Source organism: Theobroma cacao, chromosome 9 (assembly GCF_053813885.1).
Source record: "Theobroma cacao isolate CCN51 chromosome 9, ASM5381388v1, whole genome shotgun sequence".
NCBI lineage: Eukaryota > Viridiplantae > Streptophyta > Magnoliopsida > Malvales > Malvaceae > Theobroma > Theobroma cacao.
In genome coordinates, this window is record NC_142647.1 from 5,310,802 (window position 1) to 5,328,530 (window position 17,729).

The following is a 17,729-nucleotide window of genomic DNA, read 5'->3' on the forward strand; positions in this document are numbered from 1 at the left end:
ATTATTTTTATTCAAATAAATATGAAGACAATTAAAAAAATAAATGTGTACATTTTTAATTATTTTATATAAAATAATTATAATTTTTTGAGAAAGGAAACTCTTTATTCACACATTAAAAGGATTATTTTGTTCATCGTTAATTTTACAAATTGCTTCATCTTAGTGAATAAAGTTTCACACTCTTTCGAATGAGAATTAAGTCACCTTCCAAGTCTCGATAACTTCAGACCATTGCTGTGTAGGATTTTCGAGAGTTCTTATTAGGTACTATGATTTAATCACCAAGTGCAAATCACCATGAATTTTAAGATGATCACCTCGTACCAAATGCCACGTAGTAGCATGAATAGATTTTATTCTTTATACAAATAGTGGTTATTCACTTAGAATATGAGCTATGTAATATTCATAGGTGCATTTGGATTTTATCTTTTTAAAATAATATTAGCCCATATTATTAAATATTTTACTATGCATCTTAAAATAATACATCTATATATGTTAGAATGTAATGCAATATTACGATTGAAAAATATTCATGATGAATTCTTTGCTATATTAAAAAGTTGAAAAATAATTTGATTATATCTGTCAAAATATGTTTTAATAGACTATAATTTTATACATTGTCCATGAAGTTTTTAAGTTTCACAAGTAAAATTAAAATGTTATCACATGCCATTTTTATTATATTAATTTATTAATTTTTTAAAATATATTTGAATGAGATATATGATAATTCTCTAATCTCGATGACAGAGTTTAAAACATTTTTAATTATTATTTTAAAGTCAATAATTATTTATGTTAAAAATTTATAAACTTTAATTTATGATGTATCACATACGCTCAAAGTTAGTTAGCTATATGCTTATAATTTAGAATTTAGATGCAGTAATAAAACTTCATACCACGTGAGGCAAATTAGTTCTTAGTCGTTGAGTAAGACAAGGACTGCATATTCCATCCAAACCAGACAAATTGAGAGAGAGAGACGAAATCTAATTGAGGGAAATTTTGTTTCAGAATTCATATGGAAACTGAAATCTACATATGAAATGTGTAGAAATTATAGAAAGTTTCCTTAGAAGTTCTAGTAATAGTAAGAAAGGAAAACCTTATAACAGGATCCAAAGGCACACGGATGAAAGACCCGACACAGAGAAACAGAACTATCCCCAGTTTTTATTATATTCTAAAAGCAGATCATGAAACTGGTGGATTTGCTTGAAGCAATGGGGCCACCAGATACCAGCTCCTATCTCCAGCTTTAGCGCGACCGCTTCACTTGGAAGGCGTAGCTGGGTCAACAGGGCCTGCTTGCCTCAGTTGCTGCCATATATAGGAAACATTAATAGTAGTTGAATACAAGTTTCTTTTTTCCCTATCAATCGAAGTAAGCAAGAAAAATATGAAGAATGGTCTATGTGGGTCGAGAGAGATAAACCTGAAAATAGGTCTCGAGCTTGGCTTTGAGAGTTTCATGCTCCTTTCGCACCTGCTCGAAGGCGGCCTTTGCCCTGCATGACATCACATTCATTTTCGAATTGAAGTCAGTACTGCATGTAAATTATACAAGGGCCTGGATAGATATTTAGCATGACGGAGAGTTTAGGTATTCTTTCAGTTTATCCTTAAAATTAAAGACCGAATATATCTACTAAGTACATGGAGAAAATATAGATGAAAACAGGAACATTACCCTTCCACGTTCCCTTCCTCCAAAAGCGCCATTGTGTTGTTGATCTCATTTCGAACTTTGTTAGCACCAATGCTGCAACAAGTGTCATTATCTATGAGACCAATTTTAATTAAGTTTTTGGCGGCCGAACGTCAATAACTTGAAGTCCCCAGCAACATATATAGGTCTTGGAAGAACACCTCAGTGTCACGGAATTTACCTGGCACTGTTGCCCTTAAGCCTATGCAAGATCCTGTCTAGTTTAGGGAAGTCAATCGGGATAGCTTTCCTGTATACATAGATAATCATCACTGTTAATTGTTAACGTCATCATCATCAAAATAAAAAAAAAAAAAAAAGAGGTGAAATTACATGATCAAAAGGAAATCTAGAAGGGAAAAATAGAGTTCCAGCTCATTGTACTAACATATCCTCCTCAAGAGTAGGTAGCAGTTCAGTCGTCTCCCTGAAGTACAAGGTCACCACCTCCTCTGCAATGCTGGGTTCGTCTTTATCCGATAGCTCCTCCAGTTGAATGAACTGTGTGTCCAAAATCTCCTACAATAACAAAGATTTAAGGTTTTCACTCGATAACGCTGGTGGAGGGAGGAACCTACCGGTTGCTATTTTGCCATTTTTTTCGTCTGCCCACATTCTTAGACGAATTCATGTATCCCAAAATCAAGAAAGTAAGTTCCTTCCTAAAATTAAATCAAATGGGCTCCAATGCATTTTTTTTACATGAGAGAAATTTTTTACAGAAAATGAGTTTAATATTCCCATGACAAAATCAAGAAACTTTTACGGTACTGAAAAATCTATGCACACACACTTATATGAGGCTTATGGTTTTGTCTAATAATAAGAAAAGTGCATGCATGATAACAGGCATACTAAGTCTAAGATATAATTAACAGTCCAATGATTGGGGATATTTATATGAATGCAATTTCTTAAGCACAAAAGGTTGATAACAAGATATCTGCTGCAAGATTCAACGATGCACCAATCTGCTAGAATCTCTAAATTTGACATGAATTACAATCCAATCCCTTGTGAAATTGAACATTCAGAGCAAGAAGCAAAAATATAGTATAGAGTTATTTCTGTTTCTCTTGAGGTGATAGGTGCTCCACTCCATAACTCTTACAGTTTAGAGTCATTCTTTCTACCCTTACTGATCTTGTTCTTGATCAGTTTTCTATATCTTTAATACATAATAAAACAAAAAGAAGCAAGATAGTAAAATACCAAGATCTGTAATAACAAGAAAACCCGTTATTATTTTCATGGATGCATGTATAGTATTATCATATACATCGACGGTAAAACCTTTTCTTTCCTTTTGCTTGAATAAATCAAGGGATTAATAGTAAAACGGAAATCAAGAAAATAAACCTTGTGGTAAAATGGAAGAAAAGTGTCATGTAGTCGATCATGGGGCAGAAATAAGATGCCATGAAATATGCAAAGGTGCTCTAAACCTGAAAATGGAAGAAGAAGGAACTAAACCTCATCAAGGAAGGATTGCCTCATGGCCGCAATTTGTTCACGCAAGCTTCTGTTTTCCATTTCAAGGAAAAACGATTTCTTGACAGCGAGAGATTTCAAGGCAAAGCTACTCCAGTATCCGAAAACGGTTAGCCAAAGCGATGTATATACAACAGAAAAAGTTACTAAGAGCCAACAAATGTGCATGCAGTAACTTCTGAAAAGATTTATAATATTTTTTTTTGGCTAAACACTTTACGAAATTAATTGATCTGGAAAATAGAAAGAAAAACAATTTTTCAACCAAAATTAACCATTTTATTTTTATATTTCCTTCAATTCTTTATCTCTTGTTCTAAATGTCAAAAGTCTTAGAATTTTTTTTTTTGTAACATTCTCCCTTTAGTTCCCCCCCCTCCCCCCCTTTTTTTTTTTAAGTACCTTTCCTTTCCTTTCCTATTCTCTTTCCATACACCTCTTTTACAGTAGAAGCAAAACCTGATTGGTAAATTTATAGACTGAAGTCTAAAAATTTATCATGGATCTATCTTGATGTAGCATCATTTAGAACTACAAATTATTAATGATAATAAATAAAATATCATTTATATTAGAGTAAGTAATAGTTTATTAGACATAAAATTTGTGATTATAACAATGTAAATCAAGATTCTGTAAAAATTCTTAGTCTTGAGTTTAAAATGTTATTACACGATTGGCAAAAGAAATTAAAGCATCATTAGTAAGAACAGTCTTCCCGTTGTACATCTGTATGTAGACATTAAGTGTAAAGTTTTCCTATATATAGGTGTCTTGGAGTAGTACTTGCTGATTTTGAAGTACTTCACAGAAGCCACCCGTTGCTACTACAAGAATCTTTGCTAGGATTGACCGGATTCCAGAAATTGAGAGTGAGGTCACAAAGGGCATTGTGTTAGACACGATTCGAGGAGAGATAAGAATTTGATCATGTCAAATCCATATATCCTTCTCGTCCTGATTCCGTTGCTCTCAAAGATTTCAACCTCAAAGTTGAAGCAGGCAAAACTGTGGCTCTTGTTGGTGCCAGTGGAAGCGGTGAATCCCCGGCAATTGCATTGGCGCAACGGTTTTTTATGATGCAAGCGTTGGAGCAGTGAAGATGGATGGGGTTGATATAAGAAGATTGCAATTAAAATGGATCAGAGGAAATTATGGTTGCCGCCTTCTCTGGACAATTGTTTAGGTTCTCTTTTCCTCATATACCACTTGTGCCATGAGAGTCTTTGGCAATTCAAGCTTAAGACTTAAAATGGCATTGTGGTGAGGTGATTAATAAAAATACCTTAAACAAAATGGATCAGATGAAAAATGGGTCTTGTTAGTCAATAACATGCATTATTTGGGACATCAATAAAGGAAAATATAATGTGTGGGAAGCTAGATGCTACAATGAATGAAGTCATGGTTGCTGCCATGGCTGCAAATGCCCATAATTTCGTAAAACAGCTTCCGGAAGGGTATGAAACAAAGGTTAGTGTTAAGCATCAAAACTTGTGCTTAGAAAGTTTCTGAAATTTGTTATGCATATGTTCTTTTCTTTAATCAAATCATAAAGTATTCATGTCTAACTTCTAACATCAACAGATTGGCGAAAGCGGAGCACTTTTGTCAGGAAGACAAAAGCAGCGAATTGCTATTGCGAGAGCCTTTATCAAGAACCCTGCGATTCTCCTACTTGATGAAGCAACAAGTGCTCTTGACTCTGAATCGAAGTAAAATTCATGTCATTTTTTAATTATATTAATTTATTAATTTATTAATTATATTAATTTATTAATTTTTTGAAATATATGTTAATGAGATATGTGACAATTTTCTAATCTTGGTGATGGAATTTAAAACAATTTTAATTATAATTTTAAATTAATAATTATTTATATTAAAATTTCATGAACTTTAATTTATAATGCATCACATAGGCTCAAAGTTAATTAGTTATATGCTTGTATTTTAGAATTTAGATGCACTAATAAAACGTCATGCCACATGAGGCATATTAGTTCTTAGCCTTCGAGTAAGACAAAGGCTGCAAATTCCATCCAAACCAAACAAAATGAGAGAGAGATGAAATCTAATTGAGGGAAATTTTGTTTCAGAATTCATATGGAAACTGAAATTTACATATGAAATGCATAGAAATTATAGAAAGCTTCCTTAGAAGTACTAGTAATAGTAAGAAAGGAAAACCTTATAACAGGATCCAAGGGCACACAGATGAAAGACCCAACACAGAAAATGAACTATCTCCAGTGTTTATTATATTCTAAAAGCAGATCATGAAAATGGTGGATTTGCTTGAAGCAATGAGGCCACCAAATACCAGCTTCTATCTCCAGCTTTAAGGCGACCGCATCACTTGGAAGGCGTAGCTGGGTCAACAGGGCCCGCTTGCCTCAGTTGCTGCCGTATATAGGAAACATTAATAGGAGTTCAATACAAGTTTATTTTTGCCCTATCAATCGAAGTAAGCAAGGAACATATGAAGAATGGTCAATGTGGGTCGAGAGAGATAAACCTGAAAATAGGTCTCGAGCTTGGCTTTGAGAGTTTCATGCTCCTTTCGCACCTGCTCGAAGGCGGCCTTTGCCCTGTATGACATCACATTCATTTTCAATTTGAAGTCAGTATTGCAGGTAATTATACAAGGGCCTGGATAGATATTTAGCATGATGGAGAGTTTAGGCATTCCTTCAGTTTATCCTTAAAATAAAAAGACCGAATATATCTACTAAGTATATGGAGAAAATATAGATGAAAACAGGAACATTACCCTTCCACGTTCCCTCCCTCCAAAAGCACCATTGTGTTGTTGATCTCATTTCGAACTTTGTTAGCACCAATGCTGCAACAAGTGTCATTATCTATTAGACCAATTTTCATTAAGCTTTTGGCGATCAAACGTCAATAAATTGAAGTCCCTAGCAACATATATAGGTTTTGGAAGTACACCTCAGTGTCATGGAATTTACCTGGCACTGCTGCCCTTAAGCTTATGCATGACCCTGTCTAGTTTAGCGATGTCAATAGGGATACTTTTCCTGTATGCATAGATAACCATCACTGTTAATTGTTATCGTCATCATAAAAAAAAAAGAGGTGAAATTAAATGATCAAAAGGAAATCTAGAAGGGAAAAAAAAGAGTTCCAGCTCATTCTACTAACATATGCTCCTCAATAGTAGGTATCAGATTATCAGTCGACTCCCTGAAGTACATGGTCACCACATCCTCTACAAAGTTGGGTTCGTCTTTATCCGTTAGCTCCTCCAGTTGAATGAACTGCGCGTCCAAAATCTCCTACAATAACAAAGATTCAAGGTTTTCACTCGATAATTCTGGTAGGGGGGGTGGCGGGACTTGCCGATTGCTATTTTGCCAATTTTTTGTCTGCCTACATTCTTAGACGATTCATGTATCCCAAAATCAAGAAAGTTCCTTTCTAAAATAAAATCAAACAGGTTCCAATGCATTTGTTTAATATATGGGCACTTCTTCACATAAGATGAGTTTAACATTCTCATGATAAAACTTAAAAAAAAAAAAGAAGCATTATCATGACAAAAAGAAAAATAAAATTTCAGATTGTCATCAGATCACCCTTATGAACTTTTACGGTAGTGAAAAATCTATGGACCCACACTTATATGAGGCATATGGTTTTATCTAGTACTAAGAAAAGTGCATGCATGTTAAAAGGCATATTAAGTCTAAGATATAATTAGCAGTCCAATGACTGGGGATATTTATATGAATGCAATTTCTTAAGCACAAAAGGTTGATAACAAGATATCTGCTGCAAGATTCAACGATGCACCAATCTGTTAGAATCTCTAAATTTGACATGAATTCCAATCCAATCCTTTGTGAAATTGAACATTCAGAGCAAGAAGCAAAAATAAAGTAATAGAGTTATTTCTGTTTCTCTTGAGGAGATAGGGTGCTTTACTCCATAACCGTTACAGTTTAGAGTCATTCTTGCTACCTTGACTGATCTTGTTCTTGATCAGTTTTCTATCTCTTTACTACATAATAAAACATAAAGAAGCAAGACAGTAAAATACCAGGAGCCGTAATAACAAGAAAACCTTTCATTATTTTCATGGATGCATGTATACTATATCATACGCATCTACGGTAAAACATTTTCTTTCCTTTTGCTTGAATAAATCAAGGGATTAATAGTAAAACGAAAATCAAGAAAATAAACCTTTTGTTTTCCAAATAGCCAAAAAGGTAAAATGAAAGAAAAGTGTCATGTAGTCGATCTTAGGGCAGAAATAAGAAGCCATGAGATATGCAAAGGTGCTCTAAACCTGAGAATGGAAGAAGAAGGAACTAAACCTCATCAAAGAAGGATTGCCTCATGACCGCGATTTGTTCACGCAAGCTTCTGCTGTCCATTTCAAGGAAAAACGATTTCTTGACTGCGAGAGATTTCAATACAAAAGTACTTGAGTATCCGGAAACGGTTAGCCAAAGCGGAGTATATATAACAGAAAAAGTTACCAAGAGCCAACAAATGTATAAGCATGCAGTAACTTCTGAAAAGATTTATAGTGGGGTTGCAGCAGCTGTAAAAATGTTGCATCAATACTCATTGAAAAGAAGCAAAATAAGCATTTGTGGTAAAAATATGCAATCTACGCTGTCAAAGCGTCAGACAAAATCTGAAATTTTAATAATTCAACAATACATATTGGATTTTCTGTAATTTCTAGATAGTGCAATTAATGAATAGGATTTGCAAAATTTTTCCTTTTTTACTTTTTCTTTTCAAAAGAAAGTTAGGTCGAGACAAAATTACTACTTACCTTAATTATTGTCTAAAAACCCAAACTTACATGCAAAAAAAATATCTAAAACCGATCTTACTTAATAATTTTAATTTTAGAGGTGATATTGGATTTATTTTCTTAAATTAGTTGTTAATTTCAAACTAAAATGATTGATTTGTTGTTGTTTCAACAGCATGAACATCTGACTCGCAATCAAAGTTGATAATCTGACATTTTTATTGAATTTGAATTGAGGTAATTTTTATTTAAAAAAGAAAAAGAAAACCCCAAGTTGCACTATTTTAAAGTCTAGTGCTACTTATTTTCCTTTTATTTAGGAATGCGTAGCGGTCATAGGACAAGATGTCAAGATCTCTATTGTTTGGAAAGTCCTTTTACAAATAGAGATTGGAAATGATATAGTACCAATAGTAAAAGGATTCAAGCTAGGTCTTGTTCATATATAGAGACCTCATTTTGCAATGCTAAGCGCTGACCATTAGATGTAGAAACTGAAAACAAATTAAAAGGCCAATATTGTAGTCTCTTAATCATAAAGGTATCTTAATGAAGCATTATTAGTTACGAAATCAAGCCTTACAAACCTTGCATTGCAAGCTGCTCCTAGTAGGAGAAAATTCTATAGGTCAGAAAAGGGGAGAAAACGATAGGAGTGCATGTTTCTGAGTTTGCGCCACCATGTGAGTGGAGTAGAGAGATAATTGGTACAGAGAAATTTCATTAACCCCTTCACTTGAGAGACCGAAACACAAAACTAGTTTGTGAGTATGAACCACTCCAAACAGATGTAATTGCCATCCTCACCGTTAATATTTTACTTTTCGAATACTTAAAAAAGGTAAAACAAAGAATATGATTAGTGATAAAGGCACACTTACACTGCTTCATGATTCAGAATGATTGAACATTTTCCCAAGTTAATTTCTCTTTAATTACTTGGCAGAAGAAAGGATAGGACTTGAAAAGGAATATAGCACACAAACAATAACATAAACAAAAGATATATATATTCTCATCCTTTCCTTTCTCCTCTTCACTACATTCATAAAGGAGATCCTTTTTTTTTTGTTGGTCCCTGCTTCTCATTCTCTTGACCAAACCAGTTAAAAGTGAGGATTGATCTTGTATGGTTTGCAGTATCAAACCTATTCCTGTTGTGGTGTAGATGGCATATTCCCAGTCTGCTTTGTAAAGGTCAGGAAGAGTAGCTGTAGGTGGTCACCTGTTCAGTCAGATGGGGATCTGTTTGTATGTGGAACTAGGTGAACATACTAGATCATTCTTGCCAACCTCTGTAAACTTTTAGTAGGAGAAGAGGAAATGGATTACGAGGTAATTGAGGGAATAAAATGATTCTGCTCCTTTTTCACTGCCTTGGCTGGCGTTTCCTCTTGGGTTTTAAATCCACAACGATGATGGAAATATTATCTGAACTGTTTCGTGCAATTGCTATTTCGGTCAAATTATCAGCTACTGCTTGAGCCGGAGAAATTCCATCAGCCATCAAAGACCTGCGCCGCCGTCTTAGTAGGCGGCGAGCAACCTCCCCAGCCTCTTCATTTGTCATGACATCCCACAACCCATCACTGGCCAATATCAAACACTCATCCTCATCGGTCCTGGTCATGAAGGTAACCTCAGGTACTGGAATTATCCATGGCCTTAAATAGCGATCACCTGAAAGACACATCATAAGATTGTAAGGATAGAAGTTAATTATCATTTTTGTTAATCACCGTCTTTCCAGTAATAGTTCAGAAGCAATGGGTTCTTCATGAAATCAAATTCAGCATAAAACAGAATGTTATGGTAATGCAGCAACACCCAACAGAAACCCCGCCCTTTCCCTTCCCTCTACGTATGGTCATAGAGAGAGAAACAAGTATTTATAATTCTACATTGCCCGGATTCCCTGTCTTTTCCTTGCTTCTATTACAACGGCGCACATAACAATAACTTCCACCGTTAATGTGATAACAAGCTATATTGCAATTAAATGTTGATCACCTTCAGCCTCTAAACTATAAATCAGATAAAATTTTAACCATGCGATGATCTGTTATATGATGCCAAACATTGATCACCTTTTATGCATGTTATATGCACAAAAATGAATGGATGAATCAAAATAAACAGACTGCCACGTTCCTTTTGAAAACCTCTATGATTATAATTGGATTTAACATATTATATTTCAGAAACTCAATGCCATTGCCTTCTGTTCTGGTTAACCAAATTCCAGCCAATTTTTTTTAGAAAAGGCCAAGTGCTATAATATGGAGGCTTTTTAATGAGCATATGATAACAAGAATCATTTATCAACATATAGTTTTCATGACAAAACAAAAGCAAAGGCAACAAATTTTGGCCAAAAAAAAAGCAACAAATTTTTTTTGCCTATATGGTGGAAGTGACAATATACGACAGACAAGTTGGTGGTTCAATTACAGTAGAAGTCCCTGAGATATTGTTGATTATTCAGAATTATAGTCTTGTAACAAGAAAGATAAATCATAAAGAAAGTCTTTTCTACTAGTGGAGCAGGACAACGTGTGAAAATAATCAAAGACCTCCAGCTATGGTGAAAGCAGGACAAGGCTGTCTCCAAAACCTCATCAGCCATATAATAATATTTAGGCTGAGAAACAACAACAGAAAAATTAATTTCTTTTTTCTAAAAATAAAAATTAAAACAAGAAGGCAATGCCATGCTTTTAAGTTTTGAGTTTCAGCAGCAAACTAGTCTTTAAAATGGTGACAGTTTAAGAGTTCTAACAGCATTAAGGGATAGGCATCACTTACAAGTTCCACTGGCAATAATGAGATTTCTAGTAAGAATTACAGAAAATAACAGTAGGAAGAGGTTCCATCTGCTAATGTGGTATCTTTCTTCAATTGTCATCTAGTGATGGTAAATCCTACACTAGAATTGATGAATCCACTTAACTTACTAAAATGCAAAAGGAAAAGGAATAGATGTTGAAAAAAATACAATCACTACATAACTACATGAATATATAAACACTCAGAGACATTGCGTACAGAAATATATTCTACATATTCCGTACCTTAAAATTTCACAAGAAAACAAATCTCAAAGAATAAATATAAAAAGTTCTCTTTAATCGTCATGCGATCATGTCTATTTGGGATATACAAATAATTTGTTAATAGAGTTCGGAATTTTTTTGTAGGAATGCAATTTTATCAAATAAGCACTCCAAAATGATCGATTTACAAAATCCTATTGCAAGGTAAGAAATGGATTTTAGGGCTCCAGCACAACATCATGAAGCAATTCACAACTTTCAATTTCCAATCCTTGTTTTGCAAATATCATTCAGAACCAAATACTCTTTCCTCTGTTATTAAATGACGGCACTATAGAGTAGGCTGTATGCCCATTTGCATAATGATGTTGATAAGAGCAAAGATTACAATATACCTTGAACACATATGATTGAGGAAGCTTCGATAATTGCTAAACAGGAAATTTGAGATGAAATAGAGAAGTAGAGATAAAGGAAAACCTATAGCTCTGGACATTGCAAGAACTCCAAAGACCCTAGCACCATTCCAGTTTATGACTCTCCCTCCCTCTCTTTCAATTCTCATGAGTTCGTCCTGTCTATCAGGCTGTAGAAAACAACAACAAAAACAAAACATAAATGTCTTTGGTCTTGTTAATTAAACAAAGCTAAAATACACCACGACAGAGCCTATGATCTATGAAAAAGCTGATAATCACTGGCCAAGTGTTGTCTTTGATTCTTTTAGGCTCCACAATGTGCTCTACAAATGTTTAGAGTTCCTCAAATGCCATCAAAATACATAAGCATCTTTATGTCTACACGCAAGTTAATTTTAACAAAAAGAGGGGAAAGGTAGCAAAGCCTCTAAAATATCTAATCAGAGATGTAATGTATTACGGTTAGTCTTGGTTGAGTACTGAAACAACTGGTTAGTTTCTGTAGCACACTAATTTGGTAAGTTCGGATAAGTAATAGGGTAACTTTGCGCTAAAAGCACAAAAGTATTGTACTTAGAAGGTTAAGGAATATCATAAGACTACGACAGAGAAACGGTAAATAGTTATTACTGGAACACAAAAGATGGCTATTACATCACAAGCTTCCTCTTGCACTTTTCTTTCCTATACATTTTTAAAATTTTATAGAAAGAGTAAGTAGTAAAATTTATAATGGTTATAGAAAATTTTTGAAAACTAGTGAATCGAGAGTGAGTTAAAGACTAAAAGAATTTTCATTGTTACCTTCTGATCAACAGTTAATGGAATTGTTTCAGTTCCTCGGCAAAGCACTGCCCTCGAATCACCACAATTGGATGTAATAATCTGGCAACCAGATAAAACTACAACAACAGCAGTTGATCCCACCATTTCTGGTGCAACTGCTGCAGTCCGGACTTCATCGTCAGCCCTCTCGAAACTACTGGAAAATGCTACTTCCCATCTCCTCTGCCACCCAGAGCTCTCAACCATTTCATGGTCCCATTCCTCTGCTATCACTCCATGCATCCTCTCGGCACAAAATTTAGCCACCTACCAATTATTGCTGAAGTTAATAAGTGGCATCAGGGGCGTCAAAAATAAAGGAATGTCTAATTGTCATGTAAGGCAAAGGTAATGCTTCATGGTGAAGAAAGGAAACAATTCCTCCATACAGGAAAAGTTAATTAAAACTTCATCTTCATGCTATTAAAGTGGAGCAGAAACTGATATTGAACTGAAATAACTTGAGAGTATCTTTCAAGCTCAAGTATTGATTTATAAGGAATTTGCTTTGACATGATGAGAAAATAAGATATCCATATAATTTATTGCGTATTTCAAGTAACAGCAGTTAATTAGCTTAAGAAATGTGAAAGATCAATTTACTGCTGAAAGAATAACTTCAAAACTAACAAAAATATAGGCCAACCCAATGGATATACAAAGTAGTCATCTGTACCTATAAAGATAAAAAAAAATATGTTTTCTTAACATGTAATCCTTTCAATCAAGGTCAATTGGTTCAATATTTATCGACTTCAAGGCACAATGATCTGGTGCCATAGTCATGAGCTTGAATTTTCTCGTCAACAACCAGAGCATAAGGAGGATTTTTATCCCAAGTTTAGGATTTAGTTACTTTTCTAACAAATCTTCTGAATACCTATACTTGGAGTGATTGCATTGAAGAAATTAAATGTCGTTATAAACTTTGACTTTAAGAAGGGGAGTTGTTTTAGTCAGTGACATAAAAGATTCTTATTCTTATTATTATACACCACAGGCTTGTGCAGTAGAGGATCCTAATCTTATATATACATACACCAGTGGTGGAAGTTGGGGTACAAAGGTTAGACAACTTTAGACATACACTTTTACTCATGTATTCATTTAAGTTGTTTTCAGACAATAAAAATATAAACCAACTTATAGAATATTTGCATTCCATTTTTTATGTATTATTTAAAAACATTTACACTATGTTTGTTTGGGAGGAGCGAAAGAGGAAGAAGGAAAGAAGGTGGAAGGAAAACAGTAAATTTTTTGCCTTTCTTTCGCTTGGTAGGAGGGAAATAGGAAAGGAAAGGAAAATGGATGGATTTGCATTTTTCCCTTCCCTTCAAATCTAATCTTTTTCAGAGTAAGAGAAAAACATTATTTCTATTTAAATTAATCATTGTATTTATAATTTTATCCTTAATCTTTTTCTTTTTCTCTATTTTCCATCCTTGGTACCAAATACAAGAAAAGAGAAACAACTTTATTTCCTCCCTATTTTTTCTTTCCTCACCATTTTCACTTCCTACTATTTTTTTTCTTCCTACCAAACACCATATTACTGAAAGTTCTTTAAACTCTATTTAGTTGATATTTTTACTTTTGCTTTTCACTAATGTATTTAGTTTTCTATTTACTTTTATTTTTTTGTTTTTTCCATTCAATTATTTTTCTGCAAAAAAAAAAGAAAAAAGTAATAGAATTTATATATATCTGAGATAAGAAAAATATTATTTGATTAAAATAAGGGTTGACATAAAAAGCAAAGATAAGCTAGTTTAAATATAACTTAGTGGAAATGTGTTCTTTTGATGCCTATATGCTAATGGACACATGTGAACAGAAACTACCTACCACATGGTGATATAACAGAAAAATGTAACTAATATTAATTTGTGGTTCATTGTAAATCAAGAAAAGAACAACTTTGTTTAAAAAGACAGCAAGAGAAGATCTAGCAAAAAACGAAAAGGAGGATTGCAAAAGAGGGAAGCAAGAAAAGAACCACTTTATTATTACTCATATATATAAACACTAGGTGTCAAACAGGTGACCACCATACACCCCCTCTGAGTAGACCCGACCATCGATCATCCCCATGCTACTTCCTCGATATGTGTCTTAAACGTGGCGCACCCACGAAACATTTGGTCCCACCTTGACTTTTCCCCTCCCCACGATGAAGGAACCTCTTGATTCCTCGTGGCTCACAGTATACCATACCACCATCTCTACTAAACCCCCGCCAGCCCCTACCCCGACAAACAAATCAAATTATTAGACCAACTTTCGTAATTTAAAATTTCATCTTCAACCCACATTAGATATGAGTGGCCTCGACTTTATTTTACAACCGATATGAGAGTTGCATTACGCAATCTCGTGACGACTAATATCAGGCAGGCTTCCCTCAGCAAAGCTTAACCTGAAGAAGACCAGCCATTGTTTAAATAGTTAAACGAAAAACCAAAGGGGCGAGACCTGGAGGTAAAACAAAAAGACCTGCCGCGGGGCTTTTCATGCCACGTGTCTAGGAAGAATGCGAAAGGCAATATCAATTCTCCTATGTATGGACCATTAGTAATTGGGAACGTGTCAAAACCATGTCAGAAAATATTTATTTATGTCTAATCAATGATATCATTTACTATTTAATTAATATATTGATTTTTAATTCCATCGAAAAACACAAAAAATTTTCCACGGAAACGGGAATGGACTCTCTCTCGCCATCTGCTCCGCTTTTCTCTTTATGGAGCCAACCGAGATAAATCATACTTTCATTTCTCCAAGGCTTAAACCAGTAAAATTTCCAAAGATTCAATAACAAAAATGAATTTGGAAAAAAAAAAAAAGAATTTTGGTGTTAAGGAAGGAAAATTTAAGTAAATTGAATTCTAAAAGAGCGAAAGCTGTTACCTGGGAGCCACCATGGCCATCATAGACGCCGAAGAAATGGATAGGGGAGATTTCAGCGGAGGTTTTAGAACCAGGAGCCGTACAACCTCCCACGTGGTCGCACGTGCGGGACATGAACGCTGGTATAACGGCGATAGCGTCTTCCATCTCTCTCCGTCTCCCTATCACTGAAGTGAACCCCCACGTCACTCCCTTATTATTCCTCCCAACACACTTCTGCTTCGCCGCTACCGTCACCGTCAATTCCTCGCATGCAGGAGCAGGTTCGAGCAACCTCGGAACCACGGCCTCCGCCGTTAAAATCTCACCGGAACTCCCGCTAGTGCCCGAAATATCGCCGGAACTCGTCGTGCTTCGAGAATCCTCCGCACTGAGTATCGAGGATAGGCTTGAGCTGGTTGAATCCAGGTCCGGTTCACGGAGCGAGCCGACTCGCTTGAATCGTTGTTCCTCATGTTCTTCGAGTAGAGGTTCCATGTGAGTGACAGAAAAAAAGAAAGAAGAGAAGGAAGGAAGGAAGAGAAGCGGAATGAATGAGATAAAAGGAGAGGGGAAGAGACTGATAGGAATGCGACACGTATGACGAGAAATTGAGTCTATGACACACGCATCCCCATTCCCCCTGCCAATTATACCAATTTAGAAAAAAATGAAAAAAGAAAAAAAAAAGTCATTGATTACGAGTCGTACTCACACGCTTTTTGCTGCGACGCCACGTGTCTCTCTTTAATCTGCTACTGCCACGCTGGCCATGCGGGTCAAGAGGCCCGGACAAGAAACCTATTATTCGGTGGGGACTAAAGATTCTCTGGTGCGCTATTTTCATCAAATTCCCTGCACCAGCAATCATCAAATGACGTGTCGTTGCTGTGAATGTTTTTACAGCTGACATGGCAGTGGGGAAGAAGCTGATTGGGTGGTAGTGGATCAGAAAAAAGTACGGTTAATCCTTTTTTGTATTGCATTTGAGTAAGTCTATGTCTGAGGAATCTAAGGTACGCCCTTAGGTGGGCCCAAGCGATGGTACTAACCATCCTTCAAACTGGCTACGTGGAGAGTTGGAACAGGAATTGGGGCCCACTATTAGGTGGATTTAGACTCTTTTGTAGAAAAATGTAATTAAAAGCAGGATTTTCAATTTTGCTATATAATCCGAGGAGCTAGTTAAAGGGCCACGTCAAGAGTTTGCTTTTACTTAGAGCACATAGCAGAGAGAATCGACGGCTAATATTGCGGCATCAGATTTGATCAGGGGTTGAGAGAGATGGTGAGGCACGGAAAATAAGAGCGTGGGACCCGGAAGCAGTTGGATCAACATCAAATCAATGGGCAGTCCCCAATCAGATGAAACGGCACTCTGTCAACTTAGCAGCGTGGAATGAACACGTGAGGAAGGGGGGCCCACATTGCTACAGTATGGCACGTTTCACCGTATTAGACAGTGCTTCCCCACAGGTCTTGGATTGAAAACTGCTGTAGAGTCAGGATCACACAAAATTTGAAATGGCAGAAATACCACGCTCTCTCTCTCTCTCTCTTCTGTCAGCATTGTGTATTTGTATTGGGTTCTCAAATGGCAGGGTGACGCCTAGGTGAGGAGTCAGGGATTAGTCGAGTAAATTCCCAAAATTTCCAAGAGAAAAAGCTCAGAAGTTGCCATTGCCGTGATTACTACTGCTTTTGCTAGGACCACGTTTTCCATCATTAGATTACTTGCTTTTCTTACTATCTAATCTGCCTTTTTTTTTTTTAATCTTTATCCAATTTGAGATGTTCTCAACACACTTAATGTGGAGTAGCAAAAGTCTCGTTTCCTTTTCAAAAACAAAAAATGAGCAATGTCTCATATATCACAAGAGCACGTGTAAATAACACTTAATATTCTAGTAAAGCTAATTAAAAAACAAAAATATTATAATTTTAAGAGGAAATTGTTTTTGCTGTATAGGATACCATTAGTAATAACCAATAACGTACAATCATTTTGCAGCATTGACAAACTAAGAACAATTGACAATTCTTATCCTCGGAATAATTGCCAAGAGTTGTCCTCACATAAAAAAGGAAGATTGTGAATGACGAACCTCAGAAATATAAAGTTGTCAGTGCAACATGTCATTTTCATTGATATGCAACCTTTTTGTTTTGATCTTCCTGGAAATTTTATATGCTCTTTCTTCCTCACTGTATCCTCTCTCTCTCTCTCTCTCTCTCTCTTTTTTTTTTTTATCTTCTTATTTGATGACTAGGTAGGTTCCAAGGGTTTACTTTGTTGGTTGGTGAATCGGGAAATCTTTATTCGATTTGGTTAATCATTAGACCTAATCCGAATTAATGTTTAGTTATTAGTTGGAATACACCTGTATGTTTGTTAACAAAAAGCTTTATATTATAAATTGCTTTCTTTCATTCTTTCTCTTGTTCTCCGCCTGAATTTGATCGATCAGCCAAAAAAGATGGTATTGGCGTTGAAATCATTGGTTCCACGTGTTTGGGCATTGCGTGTGAAA

General features: G+C 35.4%; 3 protein-coding genes across 4 annotated transcripts; all 3 read right to left on the bottom strand.

The window, feature by feature from the left end:
- Positions 1 to 1,287: 1,287 nt before the first annotated feature.
- On the bottom strand, positions 1,288 to 3,256 carry LOC18588520 (pseudo histidine-containing phosphotransfer protein 2-like). Its single transcript, XM_018126622.2, has 6 exons — positions 3,197 to 3,256; positions 2,112 to 2,242; positions 1,905 to 1,973; positions 1,706 to 1,777; positions 1,451 to 1,523; positions 1,288 to 1,335 (listed from the first exon to the last, which is right to left on the bottom strand). Exons 1-6 carry the CDS (start codon positions 3,254 to 3,256, stop codon positions 1,288 to 1,290), a joined length of 453 nt encoding a protein of 150 aa, XP_017982111.2.
- Positions 3,257 to 5,569: 2,313 nt separating this feature from the next.
- LOC18588522 (pseudo histidine-containing phosphotransfer protein 2-like) lies at positions 5,570 to 7,617 on the bottom strand. Its single transcript, XM_088810397.1, has 6 exons — positions 7,558 to 7,617; positions 6,380 to 6,513; positions 6,187 to 6,255; positions 5,988 to 6,059; positions 5,733 to 5,805; positions 5,570 to 5,617 (listed from the first exon to the last, which is right to left on the bottom strand). The coding sequence occupies exons 1-6, from the start codon at positions 7,615 to 7,617 to the stop codon at positions 5,570 to 5,572; spliced, it is 456 nt and encodes a 151-aa protein (XP_088666523.1).
- A 1,302-nt stretch (positions 7,618 to 8,919) lies between these two features.
- Positions 8,920 to 15,819, bottom strand: LOC18588523 (protein phosphatase 2C 56-like). Of its 2 annotated transcripts, none has more exons than XM_007012985.3 (4): positions 15,220 to 15,816; positions 12,286 to 12,573; positions 11,543 to 11,648; positions 8,920 to 9,689 (listed from the first exon to the last, which is right to left on the bottom strand). In XM_007012985.3, the coding sequence occupies exons 1-4, from the start codon at positions 15,694 to 15,696 to the stop codon at positions 9,379 to 9,381; spliced, it is 1,182 nt and encodes a 393-aa protein (XP_007013047.3). In that variant the 5' UTR covers positions 15,697 to 15,816; the 3' UTR covers positions 8,920 to 9,378. The 2 variants fall into 2 exon arrangements, with proteins under 2 accessions (XP_007013047.3, XP_088666243.1); XM_088810117.1 differs by having other exon boundaries at positions 9,558 to 9,689; positions 11,458 to 11,648; positions 15,220 to 15,819.
- Positions 15,820 to 17,729: the final 1,910 nt, after the last annotated feature.